At 40.4% G+C, this 24,509-nt stretch overlaps 1 protein-coding gene across 2 annotated transcripts in view; it reads left to right on the top strand.

Moving 5' to 3' along the window:
• Positions 1–24,509, top strand: part of CDK15 (cyclin dependent kinase 15) — an 82,702-nt gene continuing 58,193 nt past the window's right edge. The window contains exons 1-9 of one of the 2 annotated variants that reach the window (XM_042444064.1): positions 1–586; positions 2,181–2,330; positions 3,498–3,595; positions 6,834–6,913; positions 7,414–7,508; positions 13,938–14,000; positions 16,206–16,329; positions 22,308–22,428; positions 23,493–23,586. In XM_042444064.1, coding sequence (XP_042299998.1) covers positions 467–586; positions 2,181–2,330; positions 3,498–3,595; positions 6,834–6,913; positions 7,414–7,508; positions 13,938–14,000; positions 16,206–16,329; positions 22,308–22,428; positions 23,493–23,586 — 945 coding nt within the window. In that variant the 5' untranslated portion in view covers positions 1–466. Of the gene's footprint in view, positions 587–2,180; positions 2,331–3,497; positions 3,596–6,773; positions 6,914–7,413; positions 7,509–13,937; positions 14,001–16,205; positions 16,330–22,307; positions 22,429–23,492; positions 23,587–24,509 lie in introns of both variants that reach the window. The other variant, XM_042444060.1, reaches the window with a different exon arrangement.

The following is a 24,509-nucleotide window of genomic DNA, read 5'->3' as shown; positions in this document are numbered from 1 at the left end:
TCAAGGCTTGCTATATGGAATTTATATATTTTCTAAAATATTTTCATGCCATGGATGCTTAAATACGTGGATAAAAAACAAATCCATGGATATAAGTAGGGCCAACAGTGACACACACTTGGCAACACAATTTTTGCAGATAGCAGTAGGGCTGTTGGAAGAGAGATGCTGAATTTAAAAGACTACCCATGAGGCTTCAGGATGACTTAATTATTAAGAACAAGCTTCAGTTTTTTGTTTGCCAATTCTGGGTATGGCAGCGTTCAAATGATGTTTATTACAAGCCAAGGTAGCTGCACAAAATGAATTTGAAAGATGAGGCGTTAGGAAGTTTCTTGAGTCATGAGACCATTTGTAGCAAAGACCTCATGCAAGTCATATGAACATTCATGCCTTTTTAGTTTCTGGCAAAGAAAAAGATTAAAAGTGAGAGGGGGAAAACTAAGCAGTTAGAGGGCAGGAAAACATGGGAGACATCCTGTGTGGAAATATTTTCAAGCCTAGATGCAAATGTTGCTGTGAAGAGACAGAAGTCTCATCACAACAAGACAATATCCAGCCCAAAGGAGAGGAGTGTGTTTTGCAAGTAAGTAGCATTCTGCAAATGTCTGAGGCCTTAAGTACCAATGAGACAAGGGTCATTTTTTTCATGGAATATATATAGGAAATGAACATAGAGACTAACTGCAAGAAAGAAATTGGCAGCACGAACTTTTGTAGATTTCAGTCTGCTTCCTCAGATGCATTTGGTGGAGCGGAAGCCAGGGAAATGGTCAGGTTAGAGTCTCAGGGCCCGAACAGACAGACCAAAATAAAGCTGCTTCGGGTCACTTTGAAGGTATGCTGTTTAAATGCTGCATGAGCCCTAAGAGGCTGGAAGCCATGCCAAAGCCATGCTCTGGTCCTAAGGAGCAGAGCACAGCTTTGGCACAGCTTCTGGCCTCTTAACATGTGTGTGTCATTTAAACAGCATACCTCCAAAGTGACCCAAAGCAGCTTTATTGTGGCCTGCCTGTTCAGGCCCTCACTCAGAGTTATCATTCCAAAAAAGCCAAAGTAAATTTTAGTGGCAGAGAAAGTAAGATGATAAATTTTATTAGATGGTCATAAGTAAAGCTGGGATGCTTGTTTTTAAGAAAGACAGGAAGGGTGTACACTTTCTTAGTGTATGGACTTTCTTTGCCCATAATGGTATGTATCTGTGCACGCTCCACATAGAATCAACAAAGATTTTTGTGGCACCAGAAGATATTTTATTTGGCATACACTGCTGCATGAGATGCCTTAATTGTAGCCTTAGTTCACTGCATGGATCTGATGAAGAGGGCTGCAGTGCACAAACATGTATGCCAAATAAAACATAGTACTCTTTAATACTCTGCTGGTTTTTTGTTTGTTTGTTTGTTTTTTGCAGCAACAGATTTATATGGCTATTGCCCCTTTCCTAATCTCTACGTAGATATATTGTGCCTTCCTGTAAGAGCTGTCCATTGTCAATTGCAGCAGCATCTCCAAGAGAACAGAGTAGAGCACTTGTTGAGATAATTTAAAATGTGGATGGTAAAGGAGCTTAAGAGGGGTGAAATGAGAAATGAAAAGGGGTGCTTAATCCTACTGAGACATATGAATTTTTGCTTGCTAAAATTCTTCTCTGTCATTCTTTGCCTCCCCAGGAGGTGTCTAGGTGGGGAATGCCTCAGGGAAGATTATGGTCCAAAACACATTGCAGAAATACTCCAGTTTGGGACTACTTTAATTGTCCTGGCTCAGTGCTAGGAAATTTTGGGCACTGTAGTTTTGGGAGACATTTAGCCTTCTCTCTCAGAGAGCTCTGGTGCCACAATAAACTACAATTCCCAGGATTCCCTAGCACTGGGCCAGGGCAGTTAAAGCAGTCTCATAGTGGATTATTTCTGCAATGAGGTTTAGACCTATGTGGGGCAAGGGAACATTTAAGCACCTTCTGGTTTTGCTACAATGACCTCCATGTCAGTTTGATGAGGAAATACAGGGGGAAAAGTTTGATGAGGAAATACTGTGTTTCCCCCATAATGTGTAATTCTCACTTGAATCAGGGCTAAAAATGAGTAAGAGAACTAGCAAGAGGGAAATAGGAGTAAGGCATGAACAATAATAGATATCTCTTTGTCTTGATGTCGGTTGCCTTTTCACCCTTCCAGCCCACAGTTATAAACAAAATGCCACAGCCAGTGAAGTCACTGCAGCCTCAATGGTTCCACACACTTCAGATACAAAAACCAAGAAGAACACAGCAACGCCGTTTCAGTGATCCTTTCCAAGAGCAGGATTTCGCTGTAGGATTCCCGTGGGTGAGTGAATCACAAAAAGCTCCATTTGAATAGCATTATATTCTATGTTTCATTTTCCTTCCATCATGGAGTGCAAGCTTGATGTCCGTAAGGATTCCCCAGTTGGTCTCACATCAACTGTCCCATATTGGGTGTATAGCTTGTTGGAAAAAAAAAGACCTATCCTAAAGGCTTGGTGGGAGAGGGTGAAAGTTGGTTTGAATAACAGATAGTATCAAATTTTATTTGCCGTCAGTCACAATGTGGTATGATGGCTGCATTTTTTCAGAGTTTAAAAACACCCCACAATGTTACTGAACCAACTTCTGTCTGTAGCAGTTTGAAAAGCCACTTTTATTCAACAAAAGGAAAATAACTTATTTTAATTTCCATTCTGTTTTAAGAAGGGTGGTTATTTATTTGTCACTTTTGGATTTTTGCCTTTCTTCTAAGGCAGCAGGTTTCAAAAGTCCTAACCTTCAGAAACTTTTTAAGTAGATCTTTCCGCTGAGAAATCCTGTTGAGTCTAGCTTGGAGAATTATCCTTCATAATTTTTTAATTTTATTTACATATGAGAGATCCTCCTGTACTCCACAGTATGAAAAACAATGAGTACAGACATAGGTCAGAACAATTAAGTCTTGTATGACTGGTTGTTTGTCAGCTGAAAACAATGAACCATTCTGCGTTTATTAATAGTTTTCTTAAACATTTATAATCTGGAATCTGGGTTTTGTTTGAGGTAGTGGGACTCAGGTCCAGATCCTGTTTTGGTGATTGGATTCAGCCTTATGAAGAGAGCTCTTGCAAGCATATACAAAGCAAAAAATTAACACACTCTGGATAAATACAGCCTAGCTGGTGATATTAAAGTTAGGCAGATAGACTTCCAGGCGATCCTGAGTCCCACACCTCTCTTTTTGGACATCAACAACTGGTAAATATTCAGCGTCTTGTTATATGTGTAAGCCAGCTTCACATCAGTTTGTAGGATAAAACTTTTAAAAAAATATCATTTTTTAAAACCAATTTAATTGAATGACAGGTATTTCCTCTTTTTCTCCATCCTCTTTTTTGTGAATCAATAGATAATAAGACTTGGTTTCTGCTTGAGCCCAAAGATTCATAATATATTTAACATTAAGCCCATTTTCTCTCCTCATTTTTTTCCTCTTCTCCTATCTAAGCAAAGAAAAAGTCTCCCATTTGGAAATACTTCATCCTACTTAAATCTGGAAAAGTTGAGTGAGGGTTCTAATTCAACTGTGTACAAAGGGATCAGTAGGTAAGTATTTTGCACTATGTGAATTGATAATGGTTACTCAGTGTCCGAGAAATTAACGAAGCACAATTAATTTAAAATCACATGACAGATCAAAATATTGTAAGTAATATTCTGGAATTCAAAGAAGATATTTAGAAAGAAGCAGATTGCTAAGATGAAAAGTCTGGACTTCTTGACTGTACAAAGTAGCCTTAAATTTGTTGTGAAAGAGCATCCAAGGAGATTACGACATAAAAGAAATTGCTGTATTAAAAAAAATAATTAGATTCTAAGTTTAGGCGTTTGCTGTAGAGACTGTTGCCTAAATGCCTTTGTAGTATCAAGTGAACAGAATATCATTTCCATTGCATCAGGGACCATGTATCCAGAGAAATGTAATATTTCTGGAAATTTTGAAACCCTGAGAAAAATGATTTCCCCTCCTGTGTTTTTCTGGGGGGGGGGGGGGTGGAGATTGACAGGGAGAGAAATTGAAAAATGCAGTATTAACACCATTTACAGATTGAAAAGTCAACTTTGTTACTTTTCAGTATAAAATGTATTATATGTAATTTGGTTTGGCATAAAATTATCATGTTTGATAAGTACACAGTTTATTCAGAATATAATTAAAAATTGAGCTTTAAAAAATTCTTATTAGAAACAGTAATACGTGATCCTGAAATTTAAGGAATATCATCATCATTGTCGTCATCATCATCATCATTTATTGCGCTCAACAGATCAAATAAATGTAAGGAATATTAGGACTATACAGAATCTTATTGATTTTGCTAGTTTGAGGAACAGCAAAAAATTCCCAGTAAAAACATCTGTATTAGTAAAACAGAAAAAAATTGCTTTGTTTCTGTTCATTTTCTATAGTTTCAAGCCATCATAATACACTCATTCCCATAAAAAGAACTGAGAGAAGGAAACCAAGAGCTTTAACGCATGAGCCTGGTTCTCACCACAGTCACATTTGTCAATGAAAACAGAATTATGTACATCCTCTCAATTGCATGTTGGGCTGCTGCTGCCATCACTCTCTCTTCCTGACTCCTTCTTAACCCCGACTCTCTGCCCTATGCCATACCCAGCATGACTTTTGGGTTTATTTTATTTTTTATTTATTTCTATTTTCACTTTTTCTCCCATTTCTGGAGTCCTGCTACTATGATTTGTTTCTTTTAAAAAAGAACGAAAAGAAATAGGTTTTTTAAAAAAGAGAATCAGCTTGCTTGGAGATAGCAAGGGGAATGGGGGACAGAGGGAGAAGAGGAGACACTGAACCTATATGGCTGCCGCTATTGCAACTGCCCTGGCAGCTGTTTTGCACCTGTAGGCTTGCATGATGGCAAGAGATGCAGCAGCTGCGGGTTGGAGATGTCGTGATCTAATTGTGGTTTAAAAGGCATGTGTAGTAATCTTCCAAGAACAGGAATTTTGAAAACTGTCTACTGTACATACTATTACATAAATGTTTTCCCCTTGTAGCTTGTTTAAAACATTGCTCATCATTGTAAACAAAAATATTTCATAATACCCCCCTATTTTTCCAGAAAAAAAGACTGAAGGGGAGGGAAATGGGAAATATCCCCCCACCCACCTTGACATTTCTGTGCATCCAGCAACTTAGTCCATGCAAGCTTCATAACATCCTCTTTCAAAAGCACTGGCTCTGTAGCTTCAGCAAAATGTGTATACAGATTTTTTATCCATGAATTCAAGCATCCACGGTTTGAAAATATTTTTAAATATAAATTCCTAAGAGCAAAGCTTGTTTCTGCCATCTTATAAAAGGGACACCATCTTACTATGCCATTGTATTTAATGGACTTCAGCATCCACAGAGTTTGGTATCCAGGGGTGAGGGTGGGGGTCCTGGGACCAAGGTCTCACTGTAATTTTGCTGCAGTCTAAGTGTGATCCAGGATCAGGTGTATTTTTCGCCTCCTGATGGGGGTGTATTTCTTTCTAGGGCTGCATCTGCACTGCAGAAATAATCCAGGTTGACACCACTTTAACTGCCATGGCTCAGTGCGATGGAATTCTGGGAATTGTAGTTTTGTGAGACGTTTTGCCTTCATTGTCAGAGAGCTCTGCTGCCACAACAAACTACAATTCCCAGAATTCCATAGCACTGAGCCATGGCAGTTAAAGTGATATCAGACTAGATTATTTCTGCAGTGTGAATGCCGTCTAGGTCTGAAGAAAGCATATATGAAAATGTTAACTTAAAGTAGTGCACTTTGGGGCAAAAGTATAGCATCTGAGAGCATACTGAAAAGTTTGGGGGGGGGATCCCATGAGATGACTATCAGGTGATATCCTAGTACCACACACATGATGCAGAGAGAAGAAAACACAATTCTTATATTAAAATTGATTTTGTCTGCACTGGGTTTTGAAACCTTCAAGCTGGGGTTAATTTGGAATTTCATTTGGAATGTAAAAGGTTGAAAGATATTACCTTCCTCCCTTGTCATGTATGTGCTTTAAATTCCTACTCTCAAAGTACACTTGTTTAAGAAAAAAAGCACCACATTCTTGCCCTCTTCACATAATCAGAACATGCCCAATATACAGCAGTAGGAGTGTGTGATGACAGCAGGCCCTGCAAACAATCTAAATGCATTTTTCAGGTCTTTTAACATAGGTTTCACAGCTCTGTGGGCACAACCTTCCTGTGTTCAACCAGAAGCCAAGAATTTTTGATCCTCTGGAGAGATCTTTTGAGATACAGCTTCTGTGCTTAATGCCAAAGAGGTGACAGAACAGCTTTTAAGTTGGATTTAGGTAAAGTCAACAGAAGCTGAGGAGTGTCCAATTTTGGATTATTTCTTGGGTATGAGGGTGAAAATGTTTCTGACAGTCAAAATAGGGACAGGCTACAACCAGGCAAACTGTGGAAATTGACATGACAGATGGTCAACAAGATCAAAGGTCCATAGGGCAAATGCACCTGACCCTTTGGAGAGGAACATTGTTATTGTATGTCAAAGCTAAAGGACATAGTTAAACTGAGGTAAAGCACATCCTTTACAAACCTGAGGTTTTGCTGTTATGAGAACAAAAAAGCACAAACATAATTATCAAGAAGTACAGAGTAAGCATAAATGAACAGTTCTGAGAATGGGAGGATTTAAAAAGCAGCCTTTCTTTAAGTGATCTTTTAATATATATGTACTGTTTGTAGCTCCAACTATGATGTTATGCTTATGCATGGAGATATATTAGTTATACTGTGTCTCATTAGAATATATGGACAACTAGTGGCTATGAAAGTCATCAGCTTGAAGACTGAAGAAGGAGTCCCTTTTACAACCATAAGAGAAGGTAAGAAATTGAGAGTGGATACAGAATTTATATTTCCCATGGGTCAATTCCTGAATCTACTTGCATTTTTGGGATTATATGCTATCAAATAAATGTAAAGAAAATGACAGCCGGATACACGCAGTGCCTTTTCCTTTCTTCCAACCTATATAACTTACTTAACATATATACAGTTAAGAAGTGTCCTCAGCCCACATGGCAGCACTGTTCTCATCATACGTTGAAATGTATGGCAGGGCAGGGATTGACATTACATATGCTGCCATTCTACCCAACATCCATGTATTCAGTTTAATGTGCCCATAATGCCATGTGAGAGCAAGTAGCAGTTTGAGCACTGGACTGTAACTCTGGAGATCAGGCTTCAATTTCTCACTCAGCCATAGAAACCCACGGGGTGACTTTGGGCAACTTTTTAAACAAAATTGCCTTGCCATTCAGGCTGTTAAACTGTTTTGTCTTTCCTTACTATCGATCTAACTACTATTTTTTTTCTTCAGCATCCCTCCTCAAGAGCCTGAAACACTCCAATATTGTGCTCCTTCATGATATCATCCAGACCAAAGAAAATCTGACCTTAGTCTTTGAATACATGGTGAGCTGCTTTGCATCCGATTGGTTAGTTTAGTTAGTTAGGGACAGGTGGGTTGTTTGATTGGTTTAAAGATTTAATAGGCTAATAAACACACTGTCCTTCTTTTTTTGCAAAACATTACTGAGCAAAGATAAGAAATGCTTTGAATTCAGCTGCTCACCCCTCCCCTCCATTGCCCCTTAACCTCTCTTAGGACTTTTTCACATGGGGAAATTGGAAGTTTATCCCAGGGTCATTCCAGAGTAAATCCAGGGTCAATCATGGTGTTTCATGTTATTTTGCAAAAGAATATCACACGATGCAAAACACAATCTGCAGGCATTTCAAATGCAATTGTGGGTCATCTCAGGGTTAGGTAAATTCGGAGAAACATCAAAGTTATAAATCTTGTTCCACTCCAAAATTGCAGTCAATTTGATTTTGCCTGGTATGGAATGCATGTCTCGATCAGCCTTGGATTGCCTTTGCTAGAAACACCCCATGATCCTTGAAACCCCACGACCCTGCAGTTTCTCTCCCTGTGGCTCTGCTCCCTGTATTCTCCAGAGGAATTAGAGACTCAAGCCTCAGCACCGCTGCCACCACCAGCCCATTTCCCCGACAGCGTCAGCTCCATCAGCACCACCGCCCACCCTGCCGAGTAGACCCAGGGTGACCCAGGGGACAGCCCCGGCCTCTGGAGGGAGGTGTTGCCTGGCCCCAGGCTCGTGCTGTGGGGGAAGTCCATCACCAGGATGGGGCTCAGCTCAGTTCCATCCCGGCAGGGGCACCTCTGCCCTCAGCTTCCACGCTGCCTCCCTGCCCAGTCCCAGGAGAGCTGGGCATCTTTGCCTTTAGCAGCAGCAAAGGAGGACTGAGGCTGCCTCCACCTGGGCAGCTGAAGGCTCCTTCCACCTTTTCATTTTCGAATTGGCCCCACTTTCTTCTTCTTTCGGGATGGAGATACACTCTACATGTGTGAAAAAGTCCTTAAACAACAGCCACATTTTAAAAATGTGCTTAATTTCCCAAATAGCTGGCAGCAACCGATAGGTTTTGCAACTACCATAACAACAGATTCCCTAACAAAGGTGTAAAAAGACAAGGTTTTCTTCATTTCCTCAAAAACAAGCCCTGCTCCCTCTGTCTCTTTGCCATTTTGACAATCTTGTCAGACAGCACTGCTGAAAAATAAGAAGCTAATGTGACACGTGTGAACTTCAGACCGGTAAAAAAAATGCTAAAAACATCAGCAGCAATATGATTTGACTGGGGCAAAAGGCTAATGTGGTTTTTAGAATGCTTTAATTTAATTGAATAATTGTTTCCAAATCTTGAAAATAGGTCCACATAATTCCTTATGTGCAGCACTGTGTCCATTTCTGGGTGCTACTATTTAAGAAGACTATAAACAAGATTCAAAGCAGGACAGTAAAAATAATTAGTAGTATGGAATACAAGTCCTGCAAGGAAAAAAGGAAGAAATTGTGTAGGTTTACTCTGAAGAAAAGAAAAGAATAGGGACATGATAGCACTCTTTAAGTGCCTGAAATGCTGTCAGACAAAAGAGAGAAAACATTACCTTTCTTTTTGCCAGAGAGGACAAGACTAGACCTAATGAAGTCCATCTGTTCTGTTTTAGTCCACATTTAGAGCATATCATACCTTAGAGCAGGTTTAGACATGGAAGAAGGAGGAGTGAAGATAGGAGGAAGAAACATCGAGAATCTAAGATATGCAGATGACACCATACTACTAGTGGAAACCATCACAGACTTGGAACAAACACGAAAGAAAGTCAAAGAAGAAAGTACAAGGGCAGGCCAAATGTTAAATATAAAGAAAACAAAAATAATGACCACAAAGAATTTATATAAATTCAAGCAAAATAACAAGGAAATCAAACTAAAGATTCCCCATACCTTGGATCAAACATTGATCAGAATGGAGACTGCAATCAAGAAATCAGAGTAAGATTAGGAATGGGAAGGGCAGCTATGAAGAAACAAGACAAAATCCTATAGTGTAAAGATACACAGATGTATAGATGTGAGAGCTGGACAGTAAAGGAAGCAAATAGGAAGAAAGTTAATTCATCTGAGATGTGGTGCTGGAGAACAGTGCTGAGGATACAGTGAACAGCCAAAAAGACAAACAATTGGGTCCTAGAACAAATCAAGCCTGAACTCTCTGGAACGCAAGATGATAAAATTGAAGCTGTTGTATTTTGGCCATATCTTGAGAAGGCAGGACTCATTAGAAAATACAATGATGCTGGGGAAGGTAAAAGGCAGTAGAAAGAGAGAACAACCACATGCCAGATGGATAGACTCAATCAGGGAGACCATAGACGTGAGCCTACAGGACCTGAGCAGAGAGGTAGAGAATAGGTTGCCATGAGACGAGGTCAATTCGAAGACAACTAACAACAACGAAAACCTGTTCTGGGCAACTGCTGTCATGTTTGAATCTAATGCAAGGAGACTGTGCCCCCTCCCATGTAGTACTGAGAACTTTGGAGGAATGGTGGCATACAAATACAAGAAAATAATGAGTCAAATAAGTGCTTATTAAGCACTCTGCTAGCTATACCATTTTGAATATTATTTGCCAGATTATACATAAACATTTAGTTTGCACTATATAATACACAGTGATGATGGCCAAACTGTCCCTTTCATTGAATGTCTTTGCATTTAATGGACAGGTTTTCTTGGATGCAAACAGTAACAGCCAGGAAGGGGCTGCAGAAGGGCAGGAAGGCAGAAATTAACCCTGCTGTTGTCCTTGGAAAAATCCCTCTGAAAATGAAGTTTATATTGCGAGGAAATCCCTCACTGGGATCAGTAGGTGATTATCTCCCAAGTCAAAGCTGGAGATTCAAATGAAAGATTTTCTTCATAATTGCAATAAGAAAGGGTTAAATCCTTCTTTTATGCCTGTTCTAATTTGCATTTATTGTCTTTAAATATTGGCTCTGTGCCCAGTGGTATACTACTTTATCCCAGTATCTTACTAGATGGGGTGGAGCATGAGCTGATACCTAAACGTACAATTAACAAACTCCTGTGTATGAAAATGTCTAACCATACTGTTTCAAAAAAAAAAAAAGTACTAGCAAATCTACCTTTGCCTTGTTCTCGCAGCATCCTCTTCACCATTTTATGCCTTTAGATTAGCTCCTCTTCTGAAATCTGTCCTTCTGCTATAATGCTGCACATATGGATTTTTTTGGGGGGCGGGGGACAGAGTGGGAAGGAAAAAAGAGAACAAGATAATGGCTTGCACTTCTCATTTCCCACAGCAAGGCTAATTCCTGTCCCCTATTTTATGCTAATACTGTACAGTGATTCCCAAAGTAGGTGGTATGCCCCTCCTGGAGGTGGTAGAAGGATCCAGGGGGCAGTGAGGTAGCAAGGGAGAAGCAGGGGGGCGGGAAGGGGGAAATGGGGTAGCAGAGGGGCCTTCCGTCGATGTATTGGTGTGCAGGAAAGACCAGGGGAACCAGTGGTCTTGAGGACCATAGTGGAGATGAGTATTATTATTATTATTATTAACCTTTATTTATGAAGCGCTGTAAATTTACACAGCGCTGTACATGCAATCTTTTTAGTTAGACGGTTCCCTGCCCTCGGGCTTACAATCTAAAAAGACATGACACAGAAGGAGAAGGGAGTGGTGGAGGGAAAGGGTAAGAGGTCCAGCAGTTCCTCTCTACCTCCGAGGCCTGGACCAAGGCAGATGGACTGGAGGGAGGGCTTGGCTTCATAATGGATGGATAATCATTTTCCAGGGAAAATACATACTCTCGAGTAGGATAATACATATACAATACAAAGCAATACAGGAAATGGATCGATAAACAGGCAACAAAAGAACATCAGATAGTAAGCGACAATTATGCAATGCCTGGGAAGGCTTCTCTGAACAGGATGGTTTTCAACTCCGTTTTGAAGCTGGTTAAAGAAGTGATGGCTCTTGCTCGTGGGGGAAGAAGGTTCCAGGAGTGAGGGGCAGCAAGTGAAAAGGGGCGAATCCGGGATGGGGCAGAGGAAATCCTGGGCTGAGACAGTAGACCTTGACTACCAGAACGGAGGGCCCTGGTGGGAAGGTGAGGAGAAAGAAGGTCTGATAAGTAAGGAGGGGCCAGTCCATGGAGGGCTTTAAACGTCAACAGCAGGAGCTTGTACTGAATACGGAAAGGGAAGGGGAACCAGTGAAGGGATGCCAACACAGGAGAGATGTGGTCAGAGCGGTGGGTGATAATGAGTGCAGCTGAATGCTGAACAGAGATTAAAGGACGGAGGTGAGAAAGAGGAAGCCCAGCCAGGAGGACGTTACAGTAATCAAGTCGTGAGATCACTAGGGCATGGACCAGGTTCTTTTCAGGGTCCCCAGAAAACCACCACACAGCCTCACTGATCATTTTGTGTGGTGCTATCATCTGCACTTTGCCTGCCCATGTGAGTTCTCTCCCATACTGGTGTCTTTCACTAATAGTAGCAATTGGGAAACTTGTGTGATTCTTGGGCACAGGGCATCACTCTGTGGCTCAGAGTGGCAACATTCTGGGACAGACTGGAGTTAGAGCACATGGTGGTGGAGGAGAAGTGGCAACATTTAGGACCCTACCTGAGGTTTGCGAGCTTTGCTGGGACGTGGCTAGCAGGTTGGAGTTACACTGCTGCTCCTGCTTTCTTTCATCAGACAGGCTGAGAGAAGAGGTAGCAGAAGAAACAATTTGTGAGGGCAGACAGTGGACACATGAAGGTGTGTGGGAAAGTCATGTCTCTTGAGAAGGAATATCTGTACTTGATTCTTGGAAAGAGTCCTTTGTCTTTGTCCTGTAGTTAAAATCCCTCCCTTTCCAGCCGACACCAGTCTCCAGTCCAGAGCATGTGGCCTCTGTAAATCCCCTCCACACACCGGCTGCACCTTTCTCTGCCCCGATGAAGGATTGAGAGTCCCTCCTCTCTAGGGAGAAGCTTCTCTTTTGCACCTGGTCACCCTGGGAGCAGCAATTGAGCAGCTGCCTAAGTAGCAACCAAGAGGCCTTTTGCATGCATTGGTCTTTGCTGCCAGGTTGGCATGGGTGAGAGGCTTCTTGGTTGCTGCTCAGCTAACTGCTCAGTCGGCGCTCCCAGGTGACAGGGTGCAAAGGGAGCAGCGACTGAGCAGCTAGTCAAACAGCAACCAAGAAGCATCTCACCAGCGCTGGTCTTAGCTGCAAGGCTGCATAAGCAAGAAGCTTCTAGATGGCTGCTCCCAAAGTGACTGGGTGCAAAGGGAGCAGCAACCAAGATTAGTTGTTTTGAATTTGCAGTAGAAAAAGTAAAGGCAAAAGCTTTTCCTTGACAAGATTGTCTAGTCATGTCCAACTGTAGGGGGTGGTGCTCACCTTCGTTACTAAGCCGAGGGAGCCAGTATTGTCAGAGATGATTCCATGGTCAAGTGACCAGCATGACTACATGGAGAACAGTAGGTCTAATATAAAAATATATGCGCTGGAGGGGGGGCGCTATGGTTAATGCCCAAAAGGAAAGGGGGTGATAGCCCAAAAAGTTTGGGAACCACTGTGCTAACATATATTGCACATGGTTATCAACAAAAGATTTGAGCGAATTGTATTTCACTTACAGCTCGAGACCACAGAAGTTGCTTCCTCTTGATTTTTCAGTTAAATATTAGGCTTTGGAACATGAAATGAAATTTACAGAAAATGGTACTGAGGTTATCATTATTAACCTTAGGGAAACACGTTGTGTTATTAACTCTTTCAAAAGTGTTATTTTTTACCCTTTTGCCTCCAACTTAGAATTCCCCCCCCCCATGGACTATAAAGACATGATGACATGATCTGTGGCTAGGAATAATGGGCGTCGAACATATCTTGCAGCTATCAAATTAGAGGGGGGGGGGAGTCCCAAAGCATGGGATCTCATCTTAAAATCTCTTCAGTTCATCTGCATTTCTCTTTTCTTTCTACCCCCACCAACATGTACTTTTCCTGGCCTGTCAGGTCTAAAAAGCTTGCATTTTGAAAGGGCCCTAACTGCTTGAGGGCATTGGTCTCCTGTTTTCCTGAACATGACAAAGGAAGTCTCCCTACCCTAATGAATTCTAATGAGCTAATTCACTAAAGCCTATTTTTAACTTTTTTGGGGAGAAATATAATGAGTTAAGGGAAATGCCTATTAAAAATTCAGCTAATTAATAGCCTACTAAGTTAATTAGTGAGGTAATTCAAAGCCCTGCTTAAGAGAGGCTTTTCAGGTTACTGTCATGCGAGATGGTAGGAAAATAATTTCCCATCAACCCCATCCCACTAGCATTTTTCTGGATCCACCTCTTAGAATGAAGCATACTTTGATAGTTTTTGTAAAAAGGTTGTTCGTGGATTGGTTTTCCTGGTCTCACTCCTATTTCTCTTTCTTTTCCATGCCTGTTTAGCACACTGATCTAGCACAATACATGTCCCAGCATCCTGGGGGACTTCATCCTCATAATGTCATGGTAAGTTATTGAAGAAACAAATATTCTTTATCTCTGTAATAGGCATATGTCAAGGACAGGTGTGGAGACTGGATAGACTGTTGGACTGAGCTTGAAAGAGAGAAAAAGAGAGAGATTAAAACAAGCATATTTCCAACCTTCTAATTAGTTACCTTTTGTGACCAGAATGCCAAACCATATTAGAGGAGAACATGACATTATGAAGAAAAGCTTCCTCAGCATGCTGATGCAAGAAGTGGGGAGAGTGTAGGAATTGCACCCAAGAGCCAAGTACACCTGCCAAGTACACATTGTTGTCCCCATGCTGATTTCCTCCCTTGCATCTCGTGTAATAACTGCCTCTGGAGGATTATACAACTCTGGTTGCCTTTCAAGGAGGAAGAACCTCCACAAGTACATTGTGGATCACATGAAATGAGTTGAATGCTAGCATCTCTTTCTGCATAACCAGAAAAATCCTCAAGCTTCCACATAGACTTAAGATATCAAGGGCTTTAAGGAATCAACTGTACATTATGTTAATTGTGTAGTTAATGTAAAATGGCTGTTTATTTCTAAATAGCAGCTGTGTGGGACCTGATCACCTTTCCCCCATGTAACAGTCAGGCCTCCTCACAATTTATACTTAATAACAATAAAAAAGCAGCTCAGCATTCTTCTTTCCTCCCTCACCTACTAGTTTGAGACCTGTGTGTGTTGTGTGTCTTCAAGTTGTTTCTGACTTACAGTGACTTATGGTGATCCTAAGGCAAACCTATCATGGGGTTTTCTTAGCAAGATTTGTTCAGATGAGCTTCACCATTCCCTTCACCTGAGGCTGAGAGCATATGACTCGCCCAGGGTTACCCAGTCATGTCAAAATGATTTCCTGTTTTAAAATAAATATTTTAGAAAAGCATTGCATCTTATCACTTGAATAAAATGGGTGGTCATGATCTTATTAACCCATGAACTTGGAAGCACACCAACAGCCTGTGGTGCCTGATTGTGCCTCAGTGTATGTATCTGTTACTGACACTTATTTTTAACTGAGGCGGGTTACAGACCGCCCGTTTGGGGTGGCCTGCACCTGCCCCTTTCCCCGCTGTATCGGGGCCTCAGCTGCGAGACCGGCAGCCTCCAAGGCCCCGATCCGCTGCTTTCCAGGCCGAGGGGAAGCGGCAAAAGGCTGGAAAGGGGTGTCCTTGGGGAGACGCGGTTGTGACGTCGTAATGGTGGCAGCTGTGTGGAACAGCCGCCGCCATTTTGTGTGCACTCCGCGTGTGCTAGGGTTGGGAGCGTCTGGAAAGGACGCTCCTTTCTAACCCTAGCACACACTTTTAGGCCCGTCTGTAATGAGCCTGAAATTGGCTTTGGATTGAGGAGATGGTAATAAAAATACTTCTTTCTGTGGTCAGTTGGAAATGGTAAGAATGGACAGTAGGTTGTGTAGCTACTGGGGCATCCTTTCCAAAGCAGGTGCCATGTTGACTAGGATGGTGGGCATTGGAATCTATCACATCTGGTGAGCACTAAATCAGAGAAAGGTGTACAGTAGTATGCTGTATCCATGCTACTATCCAATAACTTAATTATCCACATGTGCTTCTTCATTCTCAAATTACATATTGCAGAATTCCTTTCCAAATGATGATGTAGAACAATTATAGGCATACATCCATACCTTGATAAGAGACAAGACACACACCTTAAGAAAGGACTGTGGCGTGAAGGAGCATGTCTCTTAAATTCTAAAGTCTCAAAGCTAAGCTTCTACAAGATAAGTAAAGGATGTTACCAAGGCATTTAAGGGATGCAATACCATAGGTGAAACATTCTAAGTCTTATAAGGTAAAATGCCAATAATGACAGAGAAGGGAGAAGGACAGTATGTTGAATGACACAGATAATCTACAAACCTGTTAACACAAATCTCATTTTTGCACCATGTTTATAGATTGTACTCTGAGAAGGTTGTGAATGTAGCACTACTGCGTTCTGAAATAATGTGAGATTTTGAAATGCCTTTTTGAACTCTGAGTGGGCATTCCCATCACTGCCAAATAATGTTCTAATGCAAAGCTACCCATAATAGTATGTTTTCTAAACTGTGCTATTGGTTAGAAGTGGCTTTCGAGATCGCTCCTTTTTCTTTCTCTTCTCTGGATTTATTTTTCTGCCTCAATCAGTAACCACAGATGTCTGGTTTCTCTTTCTTTTGCCCAGCTCTTTATGTTTCAAATGCTGAGAGCTTTGACTTATATCCATGACCATCACATCCTTCATCGGGACCTGAAACCACAAAACTTGCTCCTCAGTTGCCATGGAGAGCTCAAGTTAGCTGACTTCAGTGAGTCATCACAGCCCACCCCCAAAACATGGTTTTTGCAGATACCTAGATTTTCTATTATGAATGCCGATCTATGGCTTTTCCTTTTGCTGAACTTGGGAGGAAAGAAATGTGTGTATTTAGGCTTCCTTCTTCAACTCTTCGTAATAGAGAATAAATGTAGACCTAAAATAATGGCATATGAAGCTGGATGAAACCAACTGGTTGGAATTGTGATTCTTTCTAGCTACATGGGGAATGAATGAGTGTGTTTGTATATACATATATTAAAATGGATGCTTAGAGGGTGGATGGAGGACTGCATCCCATTCTGGATCTCAGAGACGGCACTACCAAGAAGTTCAAGATGGTGACACTTTCTGTAATCCTCTTTGTATTGCGCCGTGGAGATTGGTTTGCAATTATTGAGCTCCAGGATGTAAATTTTCATAATTTGATCATTCCTGCCCATTGTCACTTCCTACGTTTTGCAATTTGAGACTGTTGCTTCCATTTTGGTGTCCTTCCTTTCAACCTTTCAACAACACCACACATTTTTACCAAGTGTATGGTGAGAGAGGCAACTTTCCTCCATCTTTGGGGAGTCTACATCTTCCCCTACATGGATAACTGGCTTTTGATCTCGTAGCTTTGGGGATATTTTCTCAAAGGCATTAGCTGTCCTTCACTCTGAGCATAGAAAATCAGCCAAGATGTTGTACTACTATAAGCAGAAACACTTCTATTCTTTTCTCAGTTATATTCATATGGACCAGCAACAAGTTTTCACTAACCATATTGTTTGGTTCCCGTCTTCCCTGACATTGCAGGGCCTCTTCATCTTTTCAGTAAGAGTTTATGTGGCTGTTCTCTCAGTCTTCAGCCTCAAGGCTTCCCCTCTTGTTTGTGCACCCTTTGGTTAAGATTTTCTTTCCTTCTCAAACTCCCATTGTTCTTGCCTGGGCCAGCTTGCTCACTCTCCCAGTTAATGAGATGTCCTTTTGAATCTCTTGCCTCATGTGATTTGTGGTTCCACACATAGACTGTGTTCCTTGTGGCCATCACCTCTGCCAGGAGGATCAGCAAGCTAGCTGAGGGTGGACCTGCCATTCCTCCAATTCCACAAAGACAAGATGGTCCTGTTTCCAGGTGTCACTTTCTTTCTGAAAGTAGCTTCTTCCTTTTGTTTGTCTCAGCAGCTGTTGCTTCCGACCATCTTCCCAAACCTGTCTATGGATGAACACACCCTAGATATCAGACATGCCCTCACCTTCTACGTTGACCTGACAAAACACTTCAGAAAATCCCCTAGACTTTTTGTTTGCTATGGAGCTCATTAGGAAGAGTTCCTTGTAGCACATTTCCAAGTGGCTGGCTGCTACCATCTCATTGGTCTACCAGACTACCAGGAAGCCAGAGACTTCCTCTATCCAGTCTTATTCCACAAGATCTGTTTTCACTTCATTTTCATTCTTGATTAGTTGCCCATTCAGACTATCTGTCAAGCAGCTACTTGGGCTCAACCACTCAGCTTTGTCAAACACTACAGATTTGATGTTTGGACCAGAGATGATACATTCTTGGCTTGTTTGTGCTTCAGCCATTGTGAGGGTAGTTTTACCCTCCACTGAGATGTGTATTGCTTGCTCTCCATATGTGTCATGCCCAGCCTGACTGAGGACTCAGGGGAGGATTCTGATGCTGAGCTGGAGCCTCAGCTCAAACCTGAGCCTGGCCCTACTTTTACCATCTCTTGCCCCCCCCCCCTCCTCTTTGCACCTGCACTTTGGCTAGCCTTGTATGGTTTTTAATCTATGTTTTAATTCTGTTTTTAATGTTTGCTTTTTGTATTATATTGTTCTGTTTTATGATGTTGTAACCCGCCTTGATCTTTGGAAAGGCGGGCTAGAAATAAATAAATTATTTATTTATTTATTTATTATTTACCCTGAGAGCTCCAGCAGAGTCTGTGGCCTCAAAAGAGACTTGTGGCCCTAGTTCTGCCCTGCAATTTTTAAAAAAAAAAAGTTAGCAATGCTTATTTGCAATATCAATACTAAATTAGTGAATTCAGAGGATGAATCTACAATCTTATGTATAAAGGAAAGTCTGGTTTTACTAGCATATTCCCTGGTTTACATCCAAAGTCTTTCTTGAAATATCCTGGGTTTCCCTTGCCCTCCCTTGTGTTCTCCCTGTTCCTCTTCCCACTGATCAAACATCACTCAGGCAGTGTTTCAGAAATTGATTTCCAAAGAGAGAAAGAAAATAGGTGAAGGAAGTATAGAGAAAAGGAATGGAAAGGATATAAGAAATCTGAATAAAGAGATGATAGGAGAATAGAAAATGATGAAGGGAAGAAAACAAGAGGAAGATAAAGTTATAAAATAGCAAAGGGAGAAAAGAGGAAGTAGAAGAAGAGGAGAAGAGAAAAAGTTCCACACATAGGAGGTGAAGAGAACGTGAGAAGATAAGAGGAGGTAGAAAAGACAAGAAAGATATTTAAGAGAAAAGGTAAGAACTGTACAGTAGAAGGAGTGAGAGATAAAGAGAGTAGAAGGTAAGGAGCAAGAAGGAACCAGGGGAGAGAAGGATTTAAATGACATGTAAGAAGGTATTAGAAATATAAGAAGGAAGAAAAAGGATGAAAAAGGTAGAAGGAAAAATAGTGGAAGGAGTATTATATGGGGGGGGACGTTCAACAAGTTGTGAAGATTAGTAAAAAGGGAAGATTCAAGGAAGGGAAAATAAGATAAGAATTCTATCTTTTCCATCTACTGTTCTCTCTTTCTATTATTTTCTTTCCAGTTGCTTTTTTCTTTCTTTTCTTTTTATTCTTTACAATTTAGAGGGGGAGATATTTTTAAATAAATAAATAAAGGGTAAAATAGAATGGAAAAAATGCTTAAAGAGATAGTAGAAGAAGAAACGGAAAGAGGAGAAGGGAAGAAGGAAAATAGAGAAAATAAATGAAGAGGGGAAAAATAGAAAGGAAGGTGGATGAAAGGAAATAATGAAGAGGAAGAAGAGAGAAGAATTTTATACTCTGTATAGAAAACTTTGTATGTACAAGAAGAAATAAAATGAAATCCATAAAGAAAAGAAGAGACAAGTTAGCATAAGATTATGTATTAGAACGTATGAGGACTGAAAATTGACAGGAGTGTAAATATAACAAATGAATTAATCTTTGAAATAAAGAAAAAATATTGGGGGGGGGGGAGGAAAGAAATTGATTTCCAGCAATTTTGACAGAGTTGTTTTTACTATTATTCAAGAGCTATATCCAAAGTGGTAAAATACATTAGCAATATTAAACTAGTTAAGCCTTAGAATAATTTTGTTTTAGTGCTGACATTTCTCTTTCTCTTGCTTCATGTCTGTTGAATTTGTGTCTGGAAACAATGTCCTGGTGGACATCTTAGCTAGCTCTGGAGTAACACAAATGGACTGCATAGTTGAGGTGCATTTTATTATGGAAAATACTGCATTAAGTTAAACTGACCGGGGAAGTAGGAATGAAAAGTCCTTGATAATACCAGGTGTTCCAGGAAATACTTCAGTATAAAGGAAATGTAATGTGGATATCAAAAATAAAATCAGTTTGTACAGGAGCAAAACTTGGGATTTCCCAAGATTTTGTTCTCATCTGGAGGAGCATTGCATTTGCAGCAATTAATGCAAGCTGTGGAAGGAGGTGGTACTGGAGGAGGGGAAGAAAATGAAGACATTTTAAAACCAGATGAAAAATCAGGAAGAAAGAAGATTAAATGTGGTTACCCCATTTGAACTGAAACAGTTGGAAGTTATAGAAACCAGAATAAAATCAATTAAGTAGAACTGAATAAGGACACAGTATAACCCATCCTCCCAAAGACAGTCTAGTAAGCCCAAGGTGACGAGATATCATAACCACAAAGGAGGACAATGAACCACAAAATATAGGATTTTCAAGAAAAATGTAGGATATTACAAAATAAAAGCTAAAAACACTCATGTAAATTCTTGCTTCTTAGTCATATATAAACTGAGGACAATTCAGAATTTAACCTGGACTAAAATGTAGGACATGTACTGGAAAAGGAAGGCATCTGATCACACTGGGCACACTTCACCCAAAAGATAGAATTTGGAACAGTGAATTATGTGAGGTCAATGGCTGTTTGAGGGCTAACGAAACAAATCAGTTTTCTCTTATTCCATTTCATTTCAAGACTCTTTTCTTCTTCTTCTTTCTATTCTTCTTTAATTGCTCCCCAATCTTAGCTCTTTAAGGCCTCTTATCCTCCACTGCTCTACTTAGGGTTTTTAGATTCAGGCCTGTGAACTCCCTGATTAAGTCTATCCATCTCTCTTTCTCCTGCCTTCTACCTTTCATAGCATTGTTGTCTTTTTCAGTGCTTCATGTCTTCTCATGATGTGACCAAAGTACAACAGCCTCAATTTAATGATTTTGGCTTTCAGGGAGTGTTCAGGCTTGATCTGTTTCATTTGTTTGTTCTTTTGGCTGTCCGCAGTATCCCCATCACTCTTCTCTAGCATCACATCTCAAATGAGTTGATTTTCTTTTTATTCACTTTCTTCACTGTCCAGTTCTCACATCCCTACATAGTGATGGGGAATACAGTGGACTGGACACTTCTAACTTTAATATTCAGTTGTATATCTTTACTCTTTGCAGTCTTTTCTAGTTTTTTCATGGCTGCCCTTCCCATTCCTAGTCGTCTTTGATTTCTTGGCTGCAGTCTCCTTTCTCATCAGTGCTTGATCCAGAGTACAGGAACTCTTTTACTATTTAGATTTCCTCATTGTCTAGGTTGAATTTATGTAGATCCTCTGTGGTCATTATTTTTGTTTTATGTTCAGCAACAAACCTGTTTTTACACTTTCTTCCTTGGCTTTATTTTGTAATTGTTCCAAGTTCATGTTGTTTTCCACTAGTACTATGGTGTTATCCGCATATCTTAGATTGTTGATGTACTTCCTCCTATCTTTACTCCTTCTTCTTCTAAGTCTAAACCTAGATTTTAATGCCCTTTCACAGAATACCCTTGTCTGTTAAAGCGATCCAGGAACATCCAGAACATTTAAGCGTGAACCAGAGTGCTGGGAACACACTACCCAGATAATGAACCAATAAATCAAGTCAAATGGAATATAATCCAATGAAGTCATTAGGTCAAAGTGATCTTAAATCCATGTCTTCTGTCTTAAACTGAGTGAAACTGGTTGGATTCTTGACATGGGGCTAAGAACATTAACATTAAGATATTTGGGGCATTAAGATATTAGGGTGGCTATAAGATTTCTAAAATTGGCAGTGTTGGAAGCATTCCATGGTTATTTTAAATCAAAATGGGGCTTATTTCTAATCAAAGGAAAGAGGTAATTGTAATAAGTTGTATCTCTAATAGAAGATCACTAGAAATGTGAAGGCTCAGGAAAAAGGAGTAAAAAAAATTATGTCTCCCCCCCCCAATTCTTTCTCCACCCACTCTGCCCCTGGAAGAATTATGTCTTTACTTAGTTTTGTTTGTTTAATTTATGTTCTGGTGTTTCACATCTATAGCGATTATGCATGGCCAAGCTAAGCAGAGTTACCTGTATTGTTCATATTATAGGCAGTGCTGTTGTTATGTGCAGTTAAGTTAGTTATGACTTATGATTGCCCCATGAAGAAGAGACCTCCAAGAGACCCTGTTATTAACATCCCTGTTCAGTTACAACAGTCACGTCTGTGGTTTCCTCGACTGAGTCCATATGCAGTGGCATCTTTCTTTTTTTCCTATCGCCTTCCACTTTACTTACATTATTGTCTTTTCTAATTAGACATGTCATGTCATAAGAGGAGGAGGAGGAGGAGGATTGATGATGATGATAATTAATAAATATGATAGGTTCTATTTAATCATTTGGGCTTCGAGTGTGAGCAGCCAGTGTTATGGAATTAATCCCATGTATGATTTAAAATGAGTTTTCCCTCCCATCCCTCCTGGTAGGTCTTGCTCGTGCCAAGACTCTTCCGAGGCAAACATATTCTGCTGAGGTGGTGACACTTGGATACCGTCCTCCTGATGTGCTTCTAGGAGCTACTGATTATTCTTCTGATATCGATATTTGGTAAGACTCTAAGATTCATCCTGTGGGAAGCATATGCTATAATGTAGACTTTTAGTTCCCAGTCAATAGCTCATGAGTAGCTAGAACCTTAATTAATAGCATAATAATCTTGTACTATGGAGGCCATTTGTGTTTTAAATTTTTTCTTATTAAGAAGAGAAACTTTCAGCTGCCCAATCTGAGAGGACTTGGCATGATCCGGAAAACTAATACTTTGGCCTGTTGTATTTTGGTCTGAGGCAGAGGTCTTATGAATATAAGAAGAGGTCATGAGTTGAAGTAAGGCAGAAGAAATCAGAAAATAAGTTGAACAAAAACAATTTTGATGTGCAAGTAAAATATGTAGTATCTCTGCTTTGGATGCAAAATACACTATAAAGGTAAAGGTATTCCCTGTTGACAAGGTTGTTAAGTCATGTCCAACCATAAGGGACAGTGCTCATCTCCGTTACTAAGCAAAAGAGCCAGTGTTGTCAGAGAATACTCTGTGATCATGCAGCCAGCATGACTACACAGAATGCTGTATACCTTCCCACCAAAGTGGTATCTATTTATCTACTTGCATTTGCATACTTTTGAACTGCTAGGTTGGCAGAAGCTGGGACTAGTGATGGGAGCCCACTAGACATCTGTTAATCCTAACCTAAACATATAACCCATAATCTTAGCATGGACCACAAACATTTGTAAAAGATAATGAAAGAATCTAAATTTGAAGCACACTGACAATAAAAGTTTGAAATCTGCTTGTCCAAATACTGTATCTCCAAAAAAGTTTAAAATGCCTCTAAAAAGTTACTTGTTAATGTTCCTCCTTACACCAGTAAAATGGTTTTTCTTCTATTCATTGCTTTCCTTTTGATAAAAGGGATATTGACCCTGGAGCAATGGTGTCACTGAGGTTGGTGTCATCTGGTGCGAGTCCCAGAAAGGGCTGCAGGGGGGGACTGCCCCCTTTCTCCTGCTGCCTGCTGGCTGGCTGCTTCCTGCCCAGAGTGCTGCAACCTCTGGATGGCTCTTTCATGGTGCATTATATTTCTGATTGAACAAACTTTTTTTTCTAGGGGTGCAGGCTGCATATTTGTTGAAATGCTTCAGGGCCAACCACTGTTCCCAGGAGTTTGCAACATCTTTGAACAATTGAGGAAGATCTGGATGGTATGCTAAGTGATACATTTGGGAAACTGCAATAAAAATTATTAGCATCTCAAAGGGTCACTTTCTGTCTGTCTGTCTGTCTGTCTGTCTGTCTGTCTGCCTGCCTGCCTGCCTACCTACCTACCTATCCATGTGCAATAGAAAAAGAGAATTGGACTAATATTCTGTGCCCCAACCTGTTAGGTTAGGTTTGTATCCAATAAGGTAATCTGTATTTGGCAGTTTTCCTAGACATACTAAGATAAATCATAGTGGCTTCCCTTTGATGTCTTTCTTGACTCATCAAAAATTTAAAACCAATTAAACTGATAGCAGATGAAGGGTGCACACAAAAGTGTTCCTGTGCTTTGTATTCTCTCTTTAAAAACTTTTATTTTTTTAATTTTAGGGGGAAATACAAAATAAATGTATAGACTGCTTTTCTGATATACAGTCACCCCTCCAAGTCTACAGACTTGAGATCCGTGGATTTGAAAATCCATGGAGGGGCGACCACCATTAACATCAATGAGGTACATGCCCTTCATGCATGTGCTCCATTCAAGCCTATGGGGCTTGAATATGCGTGAGTTTTGGAACTTGCAGGGGATCCGGAATGGATCTCCCACAAGTTCCAAGGGCCAACTCAATTCCTCAAACCAGCATGTTATTAGTTGTCATTAAAATAATATAAATAATAAATATAAATAATATTTCACTTGTTTTTTGTGGGATTTTTGGGCTGGAACATAGCCACATAGCCCAAAAAACCCACAAAAAACTATGGATGCCAGCCATGAAAGCCTTCGACTTCACAATATTTCAATCCTTGAAACAATAATAAAATGACAAAACACCATTAAAGCATCCCAAACCTGATCTCATTCTCTTGAAACTATTGGGTTTTATAAAAGCTTAGAAAAAAGGGTATATCATCTTGAATC

The sequence above is a fragment of the Sceloporus undulatus genome, chromosome 1 (assembly GCF_019175285.1).
Source record: "Sceloporus undulatus isolate JIND9_A2432 ecotype Alabama chromosome 1, SceUnd_v1.1, whole genome shotgun sequence".
In the NCBI taxonomy this organism is placed as follows: Eukaryota; Metazoa; Chordata; class Lepidosauria; order Squamata; family Phrynosomatidae; genus Sceloporus; species Sceloporus undulatus.
This window is presented reverse-complemented; position numbering and strand designations above follow the sequence as displayed.